The 21458-nt window shown below is 42.3% G+C and overlaps 1 protein-coding gene across 1 annotated transcript in view; it reads left to right on the forward strand.

Moving 5' to 3' along the window:
- Positions 1 to 21458, forward strand: part of LMTK2 (lemur tyrosine kinase 2) — a 250906-nt gene that overhangs the window by 196880 nt on the left and 32568 nt on the right. The window contains exons 10-11 of the mRNA XM_078665164.1: positions 5305 to 5454; positions 8012 to 11006. Coding sequence (XP_078521290.1) covers positions 5305 to 5454; positions 8012 to 11006 — 3145 coding nt within the window. The remainder of the gene's footprint in view (positions 1 to 5304; positions 5455 to 8011; positions 11007 to 21458) is intronic.

A 21458-nucleotide genomic window follows, 5' to 3' on the forward strand; every position in this document is an offset into this window, starting at 1 on the left:
TCGCAACTTCATCGTGAATATTGGTGAAAAATATTTTTAAAACGTTTGTACACACTCCAGTAATTGTCATAGCTTCATGTACACACTCACAAACTCACTCAGACACTTATATACCCACTCACACACCCAGTCACATATACACTCAGATACTCATGCATCCACTCACATACTCATTCAGGTACTCATGCACCCACTTACAGACTCACTCGGAGTGACGCACCCATGTACAGACCAACTCAGAGACTCGTACACCTATTTTGAGACCCACTCATAAACTCATTCGCAGTCTCATACCCACTTAGAGACTCCTGCACCCACTCACAGACCCACCTGGGCACTCATGCACCCACTCTCAGACCCACTCAGATACTCATGCACCCACTTACAGACTCACTCAGTCACACACCCATTTACAGACCCACTCACACATGTATGTACTCAGAGACCCACTGAGACACTCGCACACCCACTGAAAGACCCACTGAGACACTCATACATCCGCTCACAGATACTCATACACCCATACAGTTACTCACACACTCCGTCATAGACCCTCTCAGAGGCTTATGCAGTCAGTCACACACTCATACACTCAGAGACTCTCACATCCACTCACGGACTTACTCAGCTATATACACGCACCAACTAATTCACCCACTCAAAGACTCATACATCCACTCATAGACCTACCCAGACACTCACCCTCTCAGTCATAGGCTCACTCAGACACTCATGTATGCACCTATTCACTTACCCGCTCAGAGACATATGCTCTCACTCATAGACCCATTGAGACAACATACACCCAATCACAGACCCACTCAGAGACCAAACACCCACTGACAGAACCACTCAGACACTCACACTGCCAGTCATAGACCCACTGAGGGACTCATGCACTCACTCACAGCCATGCACTCACTCACTCAGACACCTACTTAGACACTCATGTATCGACTCACAGATCCAGTCAGACAGTCATATACTTACAAATGCACAACAGCACTCATGCACCTACTCACAGATCAACTGAGAGACTCATGCAACCAATCACATACCCATTGTGACACTGATGCACCCACTCTTAGATTCACTGACACAGTCCCACAGTTTGTTACAGAATCATTGATAGACTGATTGGCCATCTCACAGATCCACTCAAATACTTATACAGTGAATGAGAGACTTACTGATACTGTGATGCATGCAGTCATAGATTCCACTGAAAGAGTTATACACTGTGTTACAGCGATATTAATGGAGTTATGAATGTTATTATAGTCATTTAGATAGTAATGTGTTTAGTGTGTTGGTTATAACCCATTTTGCAGTTATAAGTTTTGAAGGTGGTGGTGTCTGAAATTCACTTAATAAACCAAAGGTTACATTGGCATTATAGTTAGGAATTAGCATTTATAAAAACCTTAGAAATTCACTGAAAAAAACAAAGGTTACAAGGACGTTATAGTTAGGAAATACAATTTAAAAAAACTTTGAAATTCACTGAAAAAACAAAAGGTTACAGGGACGTTCTAGTTAGGTTGAAATTTTACTCCTACAAAACCAGAGAAGATCAGCAGTTCTAGTTGCCTAAGCTAAATAGAACTCAAGCCTCCGCAATGCTCTGCTTATGACCTAACGTATTACTTCACTCACGACATGGTCAGTGACCTCACTGATGACATCTGAAATGACCACTGATGACATCATCCAGTGATTGTGAGTGTTTTCTAAAACGTACTGAGTGTTAAACTTATATACTAAGGTAACTCGCTGTGAAAGTGCCTGGGTAAGTGAGTGGATGCGTAAGGGGTGTATAGAAGAGTGACTGGGTCTATAAGAGACAGTATACTTAAGTATATAGTGGGTGTGTGAGTTTTTGTAAAGGTAAGCAAGTGGGTGTGTCTGTGCGTGTATGAGTAAGTGAGTAGCTGTGTGAGTATCTGTATAGTTGACTGAGTTGGTGTTTCAGTGATTGTAACTGGTGAATCAGAGGGTGCACGGGTGGCTGAATGGGTCTTTGAGTAGATTTATAAGTGCCTGTACGGGTGAGTGACAGGGTACATGAGTGACTGTATCAGTGCATCAGTGGGTGCGTAGGAGGCTGTATGTGTGAGCGAAGGGGTGTTTGAGTGGTTGTATTAGTGAGTGTGAGAGAGGTTGTAAGAGAAAGTATATGGTAGCCTCAGTCACTGTATAGGTGACCAAGTACATGTATAAGTAACTGAGTGTGTGAGTAATTGTATGGGCGAGCTATTGGCTGTGTGAGTGACTGTATGGGTAAGTGTGTGAGTAGGTGTATGGTTAACTGATTTAATGTGTCATTTGCTGTATGAGTGGGTATGTAAGTGTCTAAGTCTCTATAACTGAATCTGTGACTAGCTGCCTTAGTAAGTGAGTAGGTGCATGAGTGGCTTATTTATTTATTTATTTATTTATTTAAACATTTGTAAAGCGCTACAAAGGCCCTTGGGAATCTCGGCGCTGGTATCTGCTAAATTCAGCCCTAAGGAAGAACTAATTATTGGTCAAATAACCAAGTTTTGAGTTGTTTTCGAAAGGACCACAAGGAGGGGCTGTTCTTTATGATTAGCGGCAAGGAGTTCCAGAGCTTAGGTGCTGAAACAAGAAATCTTCTGTCACCCCATGAGACCAGTTTGGTACGGGGTACTTCCAGCTGGAAGAGATCAGAGGACCGCAGGGACCTAGCGGGCCGGTAGGGGATAAGTTGTTGAGTCAGAAAGGCTGGTCCCTGGTTGTGCAGTGCCTTATAGACAATGCACAGAGCCTTAAACTTAGTTCTGTTCCTAATGGAGAGCCAATGCAACTCTCTGATAGTGCTTGAGACTGATTGGAATTTGGGGATGTTACCCAACAGTCGGGCAGCAGCATTTTGAATGGTCTGCAGCTTGTTGAGGACTCTCTCTTGGGCATTCAGGAATAGAGCATTACAATAGTCCAAGGTGGATAGGACCAAGGACGTGATCAAGGTTTTGCCAGCTGAAATAGGGAGAAAAGGGAGGATTTTTTTGATGATTCGTAGTTTATAAAATGCGGAGGAGGCAATCTGATTTGCATGAGGAAAAAAAGTAAGCCTGTCATCAACCATGACACCCAAGTTCCTCACCTTGCTGACTGGGGTGGGCGGTGAACCCATGGACTGTGGCCACCAGCGGGAAGACCAATCTGGGGATAAGTGTCCAAAGATGACCACCTCGGACTTATCCGAGTTCAATTTAAGGCAGTTGGTGGCCATCCAACTTCCTATAGCCTGCATGCCCAGATTGAAGTTATCAGCCACTTTTTGTCCGTCATTTCTGATGGCCAAGACCAACTGGGTATCGTCAGCATAGGAAGTAAGGCTCATCCCATGAGCTCTGATGGTATTGGCAAGGTCCGACACGTATATATTGAAAAGTGTCGGACTCAGGGATGAGCCTTGGGGTACTCCGCATGGCAGGGACAGGGTGGTAGACTGAAAAGGCCCTATGGTAACCACCTGAGTCCTTTCGGCAAGGAAGGATGCCAATAGGGTCTTAGCCTTATGCTTAATCCCCAGATCTTCGACACGGTCGATCAAAATAGCATGATCGACCGTGTCGAATGCTGCCGAAAGGTCCAACAATATCAAGACCGCAGTGCCACCCGCATCACGAATGATTCGGATATCCTCTGTGGCCTTGATTAGGGCCGTCTCCGTCCCATGATGTTGGCGAAAACCAAACTGAGAATCATCCAATAGATGATGGAGTTCTATAAAGGCTGACAGTTGGGCGTTTAAGGCCTTTTCGACAACTTTGGCCACGATGGGCAAATTGGCAATCGGTCGATAGTTCTTGAGCTCATTCCTGTCTAAATTTGGTTTTTTCAGCAGTGGCTTAAGTAATGTCTTTTTTAGGTCAGCGGGGTAGACTCCTGTAGTAATCAGAGTATTACATATATTAGTGATGGCTGGGAGCAGAACTTCCAACACTGGTAGCAATACTTTAAAAGGGCATGGATCCAGGGCAGAGCCTGATTTAATAGGTGACAGAAAATCCCTGACCTGAGTAATAGAGAGCTCCTTAAACTGAGATAGAGAAGGACCGGTTGTGGAGGAACTCGCCTTCTCAGAAGTAATATTTACTGGCGTTTTTGCAGAGCTGGCAAAGACAGCATAGATATCATTAACTTTGTCATAAAAGTAGTTGGCCAAAGCATCACAGAACAGTTGGGAGGAGGGAGGTTGAAGGTTAGGTAGACAACCAGCCAGTTGTTTAGTTGTCTCAAACAATGCTTTATTTGAATTTTTAGAAAGTTCGTGGTTCCGTTAGTGGCTCTACGGGTGAGTTGATGTGTGACTGGCTGTATGGATGAGTGATGAGATGTGAGTGTTTGTATGGGTTTTGTGAATGAGTTTGTTAGCGATTGTGTGTGAGTGGGTGTATGACCTGTTTTATGGGTGTGTCAGTATTTCACTGGATGATGTCATTTCAGATGTCATGAGTGATGTCACTGACCAGGTCATGAGTGATGTACTATGTGAGGGCATAAGCAGTACATTGCAAGGGCGCGAGTTACAGTTTGCTGAGGTAACTATAACTGCTGAATTTCTCTTGTTTTGTGCAAGTGAAATGATAGTCTAACTATAACGTCCCTGTAACCTTTGTATTTTTAAGTGAATATATTTAGATATAGTATGGGTGTGTTAGGTGGGTGTCTTTGTTGCACGAAAGCATTTGTATGAATACCAGTCTGGTTCTCGTTGAAAATATGGGCATCATAATCATCCACCAGCAGATCGGTCATAATTGTTTGTGCTTGTGGTGCTTTTTGTCTATTAAGCTCACACCATTAGCATGCCTTCTCTTCTAATGTATATGCCCCATCTAGCCATCATGCATTCAAAGTGGTACTCGGAGAGGATGCCCTTCAGCCCACTGTTAAGGCAATATTCCCGATGAGACACTCCTTTTTATTCTGCAACGCACCTCCCCAAAGGCTCCCTTCCAATATGTGCATTCATATAAAACGATCATATCTCTTATTACTCTAGTTTCTGTTTTAGATCTCTTCCAACCTTCACAATGGCAGCGGTACCATATTCATTTGCTATGTGTAGTATATCTGAATGAAACACTGTTCTCTTCCGTAAACAACAAACATGGGAGCTGTTGGTAAATAAAGCAAGGTCTGATGCCGACAAAATTAGCATAAACTCCAAATAACTATTATTTTTATTGTTTCAATCCTGAAATCCGTAAATGTTGAATCAAAGTTGTGTTAAGTCAAATTTGTCTTCAAAATGTTTTTTATTTCCATCAGGGCTCTTGGTGTGACTTTATGGGAACTGCTAAACGGTGCTGTTCACCCTTACTCTGACCTCTGTGATGGTGAAGTTCTGGCACAAGTGGTGAAGGAAAAACGGGTTAGACTCCCTGAACCGGAGCTAGAGCAACCTTATTCCGATCGATGGTAAAGCTGTGTTTTTTCTCTTTCATGCTTCTGAGGCTCTGACTCTCACGTTCTAACTCAATTTAGGTTGATAACCATTCTTTACTAGCTCGAGTCTAGGTCAGTACTTCGTGTGGAATGAGTCTTGTTACAGTTTCAAGAGAGTGTAGGTTTTTGCACAGCATTAAAGCCCTGCCAGAGTTGGTGTTTTTTAGCTCATTATTAGCATTCTCAGCAGATGCCACTGTTTCACCTGGTATAGAGTCTTAACTACCATTCCTCCAATAGTACCATTAAAGTGCTCTCCCTGGTAGCTTGAAGAAATAGGGACACCCAGTCTCCATTACACTCAAATCTTATATTAATAAGTTAGTGAGTTAACACACCTACCACATAGTCTGCGTCCTATATGTCGCAAATTTCAGAAAATTCCCTGATGTTTATCCTTGTCAGTTAATAAAATTCAGTTGAAAGGAGAATACCACTTTCAATTAGTGCATAGAGAAGTTTTCTTTAACAATGCACTAGATAAATGTTCGCTGTTAGTATAAATTCTGAAACACTATGCGTACGCGGTCTACTGGAAACAAGGATTGTCGTGAGCTGTCCAGAAAACACCTATTTTTGCCATCTATTACAAATTCATGCAATTTGACATCATTTATTGCCATTTTCTTTACTTTTTGACAGAATGCTTGGGAGAATTATTATTATTATTATTTTGAGTTGTATATAGCGATTGATAGACCTGAAGGTATCAGAGCACTTTACATGTTATGTGATAAAAGAGGTGTATGGAACTCGACAGTGGGTAATGTAAATGTAACTTACAGTTGCTGGAAGCCAAAGGCCAGATGTACAATGCATTTTTCTGGTGGCAAATGGCCTGATTCACAGAATTGAATGATTGTTACTAGGAACCAGTGTGTTCTATGTTACTGTCAAATAACTAGTGGCATAATATACCGCCAATGTCATAATACGCCATCAGTTGCTTAATTTGGCGTATTCAGTAGTTAACTATGCATTTATTTGTGATGTCATTTAATCAACCCTGCCTCATCTAAAATATTGTTACTAGGGACCAGTGTGTTGTTTTGTTATAGTTATTACCCAAAGCCCCCAGTGACCTCTTGTTGAAATATTAGTTATTTGACAGTATTATCTTGATATTTTATCATTTTAACATAGTGATATGATACAGAAGCAGTTCAAGCGCTAGGGAAATACATGGGTTTCTTATGAAAGTAATTCTATACATAGGTCTTTGTGTATACAAGTTTGTACTAAAAGATGTGCTACTTTCATTTTGCACATCCCACTTCTGTTCTAAAACTTGTCTTCAGTTTTGGGGGTTTGCCCTAGTTCACATTATAGAGCCCTCCTAAAGCACCACTTTCCTTTAAAAATACATCTGCAAAACAGTGCCGAGCACCTTGTATTTATTATGGGTCTGTATCATTAGATGTTACTTAAGATTTCAAGACATGGGATTTAACAAAATCTAACACATTTGTGAATCTTTTAAAATTGGAGTGCTCTCTTAAAATAACTGCTGCTTTTAGAACAAGTTTTTAATGATCTTTTTTATGAATAACTGAACAAAAGAAATTATGACAACGGAAAAGTCATTCTTTTTATTCTATATCAATTACATTTAAGGATTCTCCTGCAGCTTAATGGCCTTTCACCTGCCTTTCCGCAGTCCAGGCAGTTGGGATATTTATGCTATCCGGTCAACATTGTCACTTCTCTAAATGATCGATTACAACAATTAGCATCTGAAAGTGACCAGTGTTTGGTGTTTCTTTATAACAACTATTTTGTGTAAAATCAGCCGATTATGCAGCGGTTGACAGAATATGTGTTGACTTCGACAATTTCATGTCTATGCAGAAAGTTCCAACGCTGCACAGTCTGGGTTTTATAGCGTTCTGGTCATAACCATAAGAATTGCTGACCATCGTAATAGCTGTTAATACAAGGTGGATGGTAGCATGTTGATTTATGAATGCAAACAAAATCTTGGTGACATAATGAATGAAAAGATTGGACTGTGGTATTCCAAACATAATCATACTGTTTTGACAAGTAGTACATTTTCTTCCACATCAACTTCGTTCACTGACCCAGAAAGCAAACTAAAATGCAAGTCAGGGACTACTAGGAAAATTCATTCAGGATCAAATGCTTCAAAATTGTTTAAGCAGCTTGGGTAACAAATTGCACACAAGTGATGCTTTTTTGCTTTCATTATGGACAGCAGTAACAAATCAATAATATTTAATTTATTTATCATATCTTTAAAGTGTAAAAACTAGTCCTCTTTGAGAGCCGTGCTTTCAATGTAGAGCACCAAAACTAAACCCAAACACACTTGGAAACACATGCAAAATTGTGTAGCATATCTTGATCTCTCTGGTGACATTGCTATGTATTTTTGGTCCAAGGCTCAAAATGTTTGTGGATCAATTATACTCTATTTACATTTTGTGTTTTCCATTCAGATGGAAATGTGTAATTTTGCCTGTGTTTTTCTTAAAGAATAGCTACAAATTTTTTTCTTCATTTTTTGCAGGTATGAAGTTTTGCAGTTTTGCTGGCTGCCATCGGATAAAAGAATAACTGCAGAGGAAGTACATAGATTGCTAACATACCTCCGCATGCAAAGCCAAAGGGACTCTGAAGTTGATTTTGAACAGCGTTGGAATTCTCTTAAGCCAAACACGAACAATCGACAACTTTCTACAAACTCTGCATTTCCTATTCTAGAGCACTTTACGGCTGATGGGCTCAACCATGAGATGGACGAGGTCCTTACAGTAACAGAGACAAGCCAGGGACTCAGCTTTGAATATGTCTGGGAAGCAGCAAAACATGATCATTATGAGGAACAAAACCATACTGATCGGGATACGGCTGTGGACTACAAGAATATTTTTGTTCCTGTACCTGTTAATGTTTTTGAAAAAACATCTGCAGAGCCTGTCCATGAATTGCAAGATTGTGTTAATCAAGATGACGCCATTATCGTTCCAGGTTTACTTCCAGTTTTTGATGCTCATAAACCTTCAAGTGGAAATGAATATTACATCCAGTTAGAGGAAAATACTGGAATCAACCAGGCTATTTATAAACCGCATTCTTCCAGTTCACACATTGATCATCAAGTTGGTCTACTTGGGAAACATTCACAATTTATAGTTCTCGGGGATCTAAACTTCGAGGAATCTAATACAGATGTAGATTTGTTTCACACTGGAGTGGAACTGAAAGATTCCACTAAACCTGAATATTTGCATGTTTCTAGTGGCCATGTTTACTCATCCCAAAGGATGCATACTAAGGACGAGAATTTTGAAGATTTGGTAATGGTTAATAATGTATTTGATCTGCCAAAGGTGAATGGTTTGCATCCTGAAATCTCATCTGCTACATCTGGTTCGAGTATTTTTGTAGAAAGTAATTTATCACTTTGTGACAATGAACATAAAAGTTCTGGTTACCATAACAATGAAATAATGCCACTGTCTCATTTTGGGAAAGTGAAAAACAAAGAATTGACTGATAACTTCTTGTTTCTTCAAGAGAAGAATTTGTTGAGGGACCCTCTTTTTGACCAGGACATCACTGGCAATTTCCGGTTAGAGTTGGAAAAAGGTGGCTTCATGAAAAATATATTTACACCCTCAGATAGGAATAGTTTAGACATCGAACTCCAGTTAGCTGATAAGAAATCAAATTTGTCTTCGTTGTTTGATACATGTGGCAGTGTGAATAAAGACGTCGGCCCTGTGCTAGAAGGAAAAACATTGAGAAGTAATTCGGATTCACCTTCAGACTTGCTGGTGCTTGCAGGCTCATCTGCAATTGGAACAATGCCTAGTTCAGAAACTAAAAATAGCCTCTTGCATGTAAGTGACGGTATAACATCAAACTATGACTATTCTAAAGAAATTGAGGTTGAATCAACTGATTTATCTCTTGGTTATACCAAAACACTGCACTTCAGTACAGATCTTATTCCTGCACCTGAAATTTTGAATTTAAAGACCAAGAGTAAAACTCACCAAAATGAAATTCCGCAAAGTAATATAATCAGTGAAGTAAAACATGTTGCTACCATGGATGGCAGCAACTGTGATGATCCTCTCAGTCAGCCTTTTGTTGTTAAGGTGAGCAGTGAACCTGCACCTGAAACACTAATGAGCAGCATAGAAAGTTCATGTCCGCCAGAAACGCCAAAGGTGTTTTTCAGTGAAATGCATGTAGAGCCTGTTCAATTTTCAGATACCATAAGTCAAGACAGTGTTTTAGAGGACAGTTTATCAGCACCTTCTCAAAATTTGGAACGTTCAGCTGAAACTCCAGATTCTCTAGACTCATTGGATGAGCACGAAGGTCTGGGGTCTTCAGACATCCAAAGTCCTAATGCACTTTTGCCACCTGATAAACCTGCTGACAGTGGTTATGAAACTGAAAATCTTGAGTCTCCAGAATGGACCTCTCACACAACTTCTGCTGGCACTCCAAATAAAGGCACTGTGCTAAATGGTACAGTTGTTGACAATGTTGGTTCTCTGTCGCCTACCCCAGTAATTATTATTTCTGAAGCAGTAGATTGCTCTGATATTGAAAGTAATGAAGACCATCTTGAATTGCCCACTACAAAGACCTGTTCCAGCTTAAAGCAAAATTCATACAGGGATTCTGCCTATTTTTCCGATAATGATTTTGAGCCAGAACGGAAATTGGAAGAGACTGCAAGTGTGACATCAAAACCTCCACCATTGATAGCAGAGGATCAGCCTTTTAATGACTACTTTAATATCAAAGAAGACTTAGGTTATAGTTTTTTTCATAGAAATGTTACAGATCAGATACAGAGTCCGGTCAGCATTGTTGCTAGCAGTAGTGCATTACAGGAAGAGCTAGGAATAGATAAACATTTTGAACTTCAAAGAGACATTGATACTGATGAGCAGACGTATTATGGAGAATATGACAAGGAAATGCCTCTAGCCATGCAGTATCCAGAACATAAAGATCTAATATATGATAATTTTTCTCAAGCTAAAACTGTTCACATTACTGAGGTATCAAACCCTTTCATAGACACAGATTGGACATCCAGCCCTATGCAAATAAGCTGTGTGGGTTCTGCTGATAGTTCCACAACAGTAGATTTGGTCAATGACAAAGAATTATCATTACACAGTGAGATACCAAAGCTGAAAGAACCTGATGTTGAAGGAAAATACCTTCGCAGACTTGATGCCAGTGAATTGCGGGAATCATTAGAAGATGGCATTGATGCAGACGAAGAGGATGAAAACAGCGATGATTCAGACGATGACATCAGAGCTTATGATATTAGGAGTTTTAGCTCCGATAGTGATGATGACATAGTGCATCCTGTTCCAATTTTTGTTACGGATAAGGATGATGGGAAGGATTTGAGAAGTTTGCTGAAATTGCCTGTACCTGCATCCAAAAGGCTGTTTCATGAGGAAAGGAAGGAGAAGAAGGCAGTCAGCTTCTTCGATGATGTCACTGTCTATCTCTTTGATCAGGTAATGTTTCAACTTTAGGTCTTTAACCTTTACTTCGATTGTAACTGAGTACTCCTAATGAATTGTAATAAATTCCATGATCTAAAGTGAGCGAGGCATACCGTGATTACTGAGCAGAGTTTCTGTATTCTGCGAAACTATCTCTATCAAAGTATTATCAGTCATTTACACTGCAAAAACACCTTAAGTAAGATCTGTTTAATTTTGCCAAAGTGTCTACATTTTCAGAAACAATAACACGTTTGTATATCTAACTTAGCTGAATGCACTCTTTTATCAGCAAAGTGAATTTGAAGGTGGTGCATCCAGTCAGTCAACATATATGATCGCTATATACCTGTAAATGTAAGGCGACGTGTGTAAAATGTTAATTAAAAGTATGATTCTTGACACTGTTCTAACCGTTTTAATCTTCAAAATGGTGGTCTTGTAGAGGAGGTCTGCGATTTCAGTGCTTTGACCCAGTTGTGCATTGGGAAAGGTTTGAAATAAAATGCATATCTTACTGCCAGCTCTGAAATTGCACAAATGCTGTAGCGAAGGAGACAGGCTACTCTCGTCCATACATTTAACTACACATAACTGAATGTTAATATATGTGACATTGCTAATGCCATTGTAAAGCATTTGAACTTTGGCCATTAAAATATTCTACCAAAGAGAGGCAAATGAGAATAACCACCATGCCACCATACAGACTAGATGTGATATCCAGTTGGAAAAAGAAAGGATCCTTCACCATAATTTGACCCCCTTAACACTGCGGTGGTGTTACAAAACTGTTATTTGAATATCCCATATGAAAGTGTGAAGATACTGAAAGGCGCAAGACACCTTTCACACGTATCTTGTTTATATTGAACATCGTCCCCAAGAGGACAACCCCCTATCAAGATGGGCTCGAGCCTTTAACATCACATTTGAGTTTCTGAACTTTTGAGAATCGGCGTTTGTGTTTTAGGTAATGTTTCCATTATTAATTCTCATATTGTTAAGAACAATTTCAAACACTGTTATAACAAATGAAAAGCATAGGCCCATAGTTTCAGAATGAGAAATCTTTCAAAATAATATATTTGTGGAGGATACGTTTGCTAGAAGATAATTGTAAGGGTTATGTAAATTGTACATGAGCGGGCCACTGGCTAATTAGTTGTTAAACTATCTTCTGCCTTATGTATTCAGTTAAGAAGGAAACTAATTGCATAAACGTGCCTTTTTTTTAATTTTAAGTATCTGCAGTTTTTGTCACATGCTTGATTTTGGCCATCTGTTAAATGTAATACTTGCTTTCCCTTCCCAGTACTATGCAGCACTAGTAATACCTTTATTTGAACTTAAAATGCTCCTTGGACCAGTTATGAGTATATACATTGTGTATTCCATTTTACTAACTTGTTACATATTGCTGTCATATCATATTCTTGCAGCTTGAAAGTAACCATTCTTCAACATTAGATCTTTCCTAGATACACAAGCTGAATCTTTCCTAGTCATCCAGCTGGACGTCCCATGATGATTGTACTTTTAGCAGACCGGCCCATTTAAATAGGAACACACTTAAAAACATTACTTTTGTAGCCCCCCTCACCTCTTTGTAAAGACCCATACTTCAGTCAATGAGGTGACTGAAAACTGAATGCGATCCCAGAGGTTACTTTCAACTGCAAATTGGAAGGAATAGAGTCCTTTTCAGAGCTCTGCTCAGAATCCTTTTTTCCTTCATTTGAAGCTACTTGATACTTTATATACTGGTAACCTGTAATTCCTAGAGCGTTTCTTTTTTGTGGAAGATTAGTTTTCTCTCAGGATGGAAGAATACAAAAAAAGACTGCTTCATTTTTCAAAGAGATAGTACACAAATATTTATGTTGGAAATGATGTTACTGGTTGAGAGGGTTGAAACCCTACTCAAGCAAGAACCACAATTTGTCAGGGTTATACACAAGCAGCCTCCAAATTAATATGTGCTTAACTGTCTTGTAGCCTAACACAAAGTAGTAAGGCTTTATTTGGAGGCAATGTGTGAATTACTTATGCAGCACTTGAAACAGTAATAAAATGAAAATACAAGAGAAGAAAAATCCCACACCAATCTAGAAAAATGAGTAAAATGTAATAAATTTGACACAAAAACAACAAAAATCCAATTGGTAGAAGCAAAGCTATGCAATTTTAAAGATTTAAGTAAAAATAGTACCTAGAAGTACAAAGCGACAACTGTGCTTATCTGGTCGTGTTGGGCCAGGACAAAGTCACAAGTTCAGGCCTACCGTGATATAGCGCGGGCCGGATCCAGGTGCCGAGTTAGGCCTGCTGAACAGAAGTACCTTACATCCTGATTGCAAAGCGTTGCGAGAACCCACATCGAGGATGTGTCACGCTGCGGCAAATCAGAGGAGCTGTGATGCGAGGTCCTGTGTCACTGAGGATTCCATCATTGAGTGCTTGCGATGCAAAGCCCTTTGTCGATGATGTGTTGCGCACCAGCGGTTCTGAAGAGTTTGCAGGGCTTGCAATGTGGAGTGCTGTGTCGTCACCAAAGATTCTGGTGCGGAGGGTCTTGCGATGCAAAGTCATGCATTGGAAATGCTCTGCGCAGCAGCGGTTCCAAAGCAGAGTTGCAAAGAGAAGTAAGGTGCAGCGTCAGTTCTGACCACATGACCACAGCTGGGCTGGTACAGAACCTTCAGGTCTACTTTCCAGGGTCCCGACTGGAGTGCCACCACTTGGGGGATAAGACTCACAGCAGACTAAGCCCAGGTGCTGTTTTCAAGGTGTTTGGAGCCTGTTTTATCCCTGAGGCTTTTAATCAGGAGGCCAGCCAACCTGCCCTTGGAGTAGGGTGACCAGACATCGGGGTTTTCCCTGGACAGTCCCGGTTTTCTGTGGACTGTCCGACGCATTTTTTTATTTTGAATAATGGTTGGGTTTTCAGACAAAGGTCAGGTAATTGCAGTTGTAAGAAGATTTGGAAGGTATGCTGTTCTTCCACGGGCGCTTCAAAAGAATGAAAAAAACTGGCAATTCATTCTGTTTCCATCAGCGGCACGAGCAGTTCGGCTGTATGCTCCCAGTAGAGCGGAGACAGGGTGGGAGGTGGGCAGGGGACAAATGGTGGAGGTCCTGCTGTTGATAAAAGTTAAGTAAATGTATCCTTGTAAATGTGTGTGTGTGTGTGTGTGTGCATGCACATAAGTTTAAATATATATATGTGTGTGCATATACATTCTCTTTCTCTCTCTTTCTCTCTCTCTCCTCTCTTCTCTCTCTCCTCTCTCTCATCTCTCTCATCTCTCTCATCTCTCTCATCTCTCTCATCTCTCTCATCTCTCTCATCTCTCTCCTCTCTCTCTCTCTCTCTCTCTCTCTCTCTCTCTCTGTCCTCTCTCTCTCGTCACCCTACCTTGGAGTAACTTGGATCAAGATGCAGGTCCAGTCCTACCTACTCAGGCAGCAAGGTAACAGAGTAGCAGTCCTTCAGGCAGAACAGTACAGCAGTCCTTCTGGGTCTTCCAGGGGTGTTCTGTTGAGTTGGGTCAGAGGGTCCAACATTTATACCTGGTGCCCACTTTGAAGTAGGAGAAGGTTCTGGAGGTTTCCATCCCCAGAAGTTTTTGGAATTTCTTGCCTCGTTGCCCTGGCCCCAGATTGTCTGGGGTCACAATAGAGTAGTGTCTAACCCTTTTCAGTGTGCTCGGGCTGAGCCTTTGTGATGTGCAAATGTTTTAGGTGATTGCTCCTCTGCCTCAAGTCCGAGCTGCCCATTCTGCCAACACCTATCGTCACTTTATATCACTGTCTGAGAGCAATACACAAAGACCAACTGCCAGCTACCCTAGTCACGTGACCCAGGATACAAGCAGCAGACACCAAATGGTTAGACAAGAAAATTCAACGTTTCTCAAAGTGGCAATTTCACAATTGGGAATTACAATACGATTTTACCATTAAAGAAGGCTTTAAATTATAATACTTTACACACCATAATCAACCTTTCTACCTGCACCCAATTGAAAGTTTTCACTTATTAAATATAATAAGTTAACTCAGTGTTATCCTGTGCTAGAGGTCGGCCTTGCAGTAGTGAAAAACGAATTTGAGCTACCAGGACATGTAAAAGTTAAAAGCAAATGCCTAACTTTTTTAATACGCTGCACTCTGCTCGATGGGTTTGTTAAGGGCTACCCTAGGGGTGACTTGCATGTACTAAGAAGGAAGGTTTAGGCCTGACAAAAGGTTTAGTTGGCCAGCTCGAAATTGCAGTGTACACTGCATACACAGGCTGCAATGGCAGGCCTAAGACCTGTTTAGAAGACTACGTAAGTGGCTGGCACATTCAGTGCTGCAGGCCCATGAATAGCATTTAATTTACAGGCCCTGGGTACATGTGTTACCACTTTACCAATGACTTACAAGTAAATTAAAAGTGCCAATTGGCTGGATGCCAGTTTTAACATGTTTAAAGGCGAGGACACACGCACTTTAGCACTAATTAGCAGTGATAAAGTGCACAGAGTCCTACGGCCAGCTAAAATGAGTTCAGCAAAAATGGACGTGGAAAGCAGAACGTTTGGGGGAATACCCCCCTTAAAGGCTGTCAAGTCTAATAATCCACATGCTGGGTGCATATACTGTTCTCTTTCTTTTTGGTATCAACCCAAGTATTGCAAAATCTGTTGTACCTTTTCCACTGAAACCGTAAATGCTCTTGGGGTGTTGCCTGCTCAGATACTTTCAGAAGAAGAAAACCTCATAACATCTATCTTCTGGTGAGGAAACCTCTCTCAAACAGCACTTGGAAGGTGAACAATGAGGCAAGGTTTATCAAGCAGTGGCCATCCCCGTTGCAATAACTGCTGATAAAGACCACCAAAAAACTCAAGAGATAGCCATGCAGGCCATTTAAAGTATCTCTAGGGGCACATCATGCTCAGAATAGACATTCCAAGACGTTGTTGGTGCTAACCGGTAACAATAGCCTCCAATGATACAGTCACAACCTAACTTTTTAATCTACACTCCATTGCTGCTTCTCTGTCCACCATGATGCCTACGTAGATGACATCACCCTCAACACCTCTAGTCACTGACACACTGTTGTCAATTAAACCCTTGAGGAGCACAACTACATCCCTACCATCAGCGACGTCCACAATGATGATTTATTGGATTGAAGACTCTGCTCCGTTTTGGTTTTGTTATTCTGATTATCTTTTTGTATTATGTTTTTATCTGATTGCTATCCTACTTTGTATTATGTTTTTAACTGATTGCTATCCTTTTTGTATTATGCTTTTTATCTGATTGCTATCCTATCTGGCTATTCACTTACTACCGACTACTATACTGTACCCAATAGTTTGTTTAATCACCCTTTTGTTTCCCCTAGCCCTTGTTTTCTGTAAAGCGCTCTGATATCTGCAAAGATCTTGTTCGCGCTATATAAAACTTTGAAAATAAATGAAGACCGTGTCTATATAACAATTCTATTGGCGAAACTATCTGGACAATTCACAAAAACAGCTGTACGATCCTTTATTAGACATTCAACTCCTATAAAGTCTCAGGATACGTCTCCTAGCAAGGTTTCACCATGCCCACCTTATAGACTGATACAGAAGGGAAATCTCAGGAAATTCCATTGGGACCACTACAGGCTAGCCCAACTCATATACAGTAACTGCAGAAGGAGCAGTGTAGGCACGATCGACATCAAGGGGACCTACCCTAGTAGGTATTTTGAGGTCTAAGAAGATGAAGACTCCCTGAAGACATGGTTGTCCCCATGGTGACCAAATGTATAATGAATATTATGAAGAACCACAATACTGTTGTCAACCCATTATGAGTATCCCAGTGAATTTGATAAATAAGCTGCATCAGGTGTCGGAGTATTATGCTAGGCTCCCAGGTGCTTTTCATTTTCCTTGTTCCTACTCAGCGACCTAGAATGCCTTCTACACCTGTGTCTCAGCCCACAACTCCAGCTCTACAGTCTCCCGCTGCAAACATTCCACCACACCATCTCCACTACTGGCTGGTTGATCCAAGTAAAAGCAGGGAAGCTGGTCGAGAAATCACCACGTCAATCCTGCTCCAAGTGCTGAACTCTATCCTGGTAATGTCATAATACAGGAAGGCCAAGAAGGATTCGTTCCTCTCTCACCCCTCCAGAACAGGTGAGAAGTTGTGCATTCGGAATTCCAAGGGCCTGATTCCACAGACATCCTCTGACTCTGAGCCCATTCTGATGCAGCCCCAATTTCACCTGGCTGTCGCCGGAATTGTAGCAGATAGAGGCCGTTAAGGAGGCCATGTTTCAGCTCTTCAAGCCGAGGCAGACTCCCTATGGAGTGCCTTCAGGTCCCACGAAGCCAAGCATGTCATCAGTGAAAATTTTGCTTGCGGATCCTTCTCTGGACCAAACTGACTCCACTGGGCCACTTTCCTTGTTCATTTCTGGCACGAAGCCATAGTTCAGCTCCATCTCTGAGAACAACCTTGTTCTGACTGCCCCGACCTGAATGCGTCGGTACCAAATCCGGTCTCATCACCAATGTCTGACCAAGAGCTGATGTCTGCCTGTGCTAGATCTATGTTGCACTTCGAAATCACCAAAGTGCAGCCTCCAACATTGGATGATCACCAGCCTCTCCCTAGTCAGCACTACTATAGGAGGCTAGTACCCCTGTTTGCCTCCGATTTGAATGCGCTTCAGAACCTATCACACAATGATGACGTTTATGTATCAATCTACTGTTCTGGATTGTATATGGACTCACAAAATGTTTGGTAGGTTGGGCACTACTCCTGAGATTGAAGATGAATCTCCACCAACGGACAAAAGTTCCTCCTTTGCTGTGGTTGTCCACAGAGCAGCTGAAGTGCTTCAATTACTGCTACCTACGGATAAAGAATTCTTCTAGACTTGGCCTGCCGTATAGGAGCCTTTGCTGCCTTTCAAAGAGGCCCTTAGAAATACATAAAAGAATATGTGAACACATTTTTGTAACGCTCACCCAGTCAATCACTCACCTCTCGACAACAAAAACCAGCCTCTGGTGACCTGGCCTTTCTCACTCAACATCCATTCCCAGAAAGCTTAGTGGTCTAGACGTCCATGGGCAAGGTTAACTGAAACACATATCCTCCAATGCCACCAGATAGGGACTCAAAGCACATTGACACATTCTACCAAATATGTTTTTGGCACATGGCCAGCGAGATCTTGCCAACTTCCCCTACAGAATTCAGGACCGCGTTTGCCCAAACAATTCAGGATGGACAAGGCGAGTTGAGGGCTGGCCTTGACTGTGTAGGCCAAGCTATGAGCACCCGTGTGATGGTCAAGCATCATTCCTGGATGCGAGCTACTGCGTTTTCCAGTGAAGTGCAGGCATCGTTAATGGATATGACCTTTGATTCATCTAGACTATAGAAGAGGCTGATTCAGCACAAGAACATTTTAAAGACAGTAGTCTTGTCGCCCGTTTCCTAAACTTGCTTTCACTGGGCTGCCAGGTCTACCAACAATATAGAAAATTGAATGGCTACTTGGGTGGTCTGTCCTAATAAAAATCCCAGCCCTCTCAATCAGTTTGGCAGCCAGCACAGACTTTTTGCGGATGCAGTGGATATGGTAGCGACCAGAGTCACGGGTGCTTCCAACAGCAATGATCTTCCACCTCCTTTTCACCTGCTGAAAGAGCTTCCAAACCACTTTGCTTTCCCCCTGCAGGACCTTGCACAGCTGTAGGGGGGCATGACTCTGTTTCCTACCTGGCTGAGAATCCAGCACTTCAGATCGGTAAGTGCAGCAAATTGTTCAAAAAGGATATGCCCGCATTCTCCCATTGTATCCTACCCATTCCTACTCAAGTTTCAGCAGAATATGCTGCCACGGTTTAGCAGGAATTCAAGATGCTGTTGGCCATGGGGACCATAAAGAGGGTACTGGAATCGGAAAATGGCAAGAGGGGGTGTTACTGATGTTACTTTCCAGTGCTCAGAAAGGACAGAGGTCTCTGGCCGATTTGATCTTTGTCGTGCTCTATGAAAGGAATGGTTTACAATGGTCAACCCTGGGTCTATGGGATAGAATGGCCTCCTTGAACTTGCAGGATGTGCCAGTCCTGCAGTCCCACATACTCATCTTTGGTTCTTAGTGAGTTTTTGCCAATTTTCCCTTCTGCCCCTCCCCTTGCCCCTTGAGTGTTTACAAAGGTCATAGCAATGGTAGTGGCCAACCTTCACAGGTCAGGGATAAATGTATGTACCTTGACAACTGGCTGCTCAATGTGGATTTGCCGCATTATGTCGTAGACATCCTCCCAATGACAGTCACTATTCTTTCATTGTTACTGATTTACATGGGTGAGCCAAAGTCCTATCTTACCAGACACATAGGCTTCCCTTCACCAAGGGCATTCAAGGCAATTCCATCTTGCAACATGTCCAGGACATTCGGGCTATGATCTTGATTTTTCAGGCTGAGTCCTGGATCTGGGTGAGATTGCTTCCGAGCCATTTTGAACTGCTAGCCTCATGCATCTTTATGGTCCATTGTGCTCACTGGTAAATTCGGGCCTTGCAGTGAATCTTCTTGTTTCATTGGGTGCAACACCAAGTGCTCGCTTCTGGACAACATCTGCATCTCTGAGAAAACCTCTCAGAACCTTTGGTGGTGGCAATTGAATACCAACTTGTCATGTGGCAGTCCATTCTTTGTACCCCATCCAGAGATCACAAAGTGAGAGATGAATCATCTTTGGGTTGAGACAGTTACCTGGGAGTGGAAGAAATTGAAGGTCTTTGGTCCCCAGTGAAACAAAGACTCTATATCCGCCTCCTAGAGTTCCATGCTTTCCGGCTGGCTCTGATAGCCTTTCTCCCGTCTCTCAAAGAAAGGTCTCTGACAACAATTTGACTGCATGTGGTACGGCATCAAGCAGGGCAGTGTGGGATCTGGGGTCTTGGATCTTGTGGTGGTAGGCACTGTGTCTTTGGTGATGGCTCAACCGTCAAGGGATCTCCCTGCTAGCCAATCATTTATGGAGTGTCTAAACATTGGGGCGGCAAAGCTCAGTGGATGTTAGCTGCCAGACCACAAATCAATACCAAAGGGGATGATGGACAGAATGTTGAACAATGCAAGCATCTACCCCCAGTCAACTGATCTGGGTTTAACCCCTCCCATGCTCATGACGAGCTCAGCTCGTCCTGAGACACAGTTACGCTGTGCTCATGACTAGCTGAACTTGTCATGACCCGCGCGGCGCTCACACGCGGGGATAATTCCCCCGCTGTGCTGAGCGTTCTATGGAAACGGGCGTGGTCGTGACGAGCTCAGCTCATCATCAGCACAGCGCCACCGTGCGGCGTGACCAGCTGAGCTAGTCACGAGCACCGGGGCGCTGCGCGCGCCCCCCAGCACAGCGGGGGAATTAGCCCCGCAGGGAAGAGGTTAATCCATCATCATTTTTAGCTCACTCCGCCACCCCAGTTAGACATGGCCATATGCAAATTAGTCTGACCCTGTACCTCTTGGGAACAGTCCAGCCAGAACTGCCAAGCCATGTCTTCCCTGGACCAGAAACAAGCATCCTGGGACAGGTTTCTGGCTAATCAGCCGTCATCAGCCAGGCTAGCCTGAACCCAGTGCAAAAGTGAGCAAGGGACCCTAGTCTGGGCATATCCTGCCAACTTAACTTAGGGCGACAAAAGCAAAACCAAATGGCCTCTTCATTCTGGAGTGCCTAACAACATCTTCGACCATTAAAGTGTGCCCTATCTGGATCTTTTCGCCTATGCTGAGGAAGAGCAGTGTTTTCAGATTACTGCATGCTTGTGTTCCTGCCAAGAGGGTCCCCTGGGACGCATTCTGCCAGTAGCAGTGTACATGGTTTCTGTACACACTTCCTCTGCAGCCTCTTGTGCCTCGAGTTGAAGGTCTGGATGAACTAGACTCAAGTCATTTTGATAGCCACAGTTTGAATCAGGGGGTATGGTTCCCTGATCTATTGAGACTGAACATTTACTACCTAATTCATCTGTTTCCCCTGGAGGACCTCCTAACTCCGCAACAGGATAGGGTACTGTAACTGAATGTTAACATTCTACACCTCCATGCATGGAGATTGACCAGCGACAATTCAGCAGTTTCGCCTTGCCTGGTGATGTTATGAGTGTGATTCTTGCAGTTAGGTACCCTTCAATTAAATGCATCTCTTCTGGCATTATTGATATTAATTTGTGCTATGGTCTTGGAACCGTCACTTTGCTCTCCTACAGGCTAAATAATCGAATTCTCTTTTGTTTGCTTTATCTTTGGCCCAACAAGACTTAGCGGTGGGCTCAGAAAGTTAAAGGTCATATGTAGGCCCTTTCAACCTTTTTATGTTTGCGTGACCAAACTTGTTTATTCAAGTCGCCTGATGTTAGAAGTATCTT

The sequence above is a fragment of the Lissotriton helveticus genome, chromosome 10, assembly GCF_964261635.1.
Source record: "Lissotriton helveticus chromosome 10, aLisHel1.1, whole genome shotgun sequence".
NCBI classification, from domain to species: Eukaryota; Metazoa; Chordata; class Amphibia; order Caudata; family Salamandridae; genus Lissotriton; species Lissotriton helveticus.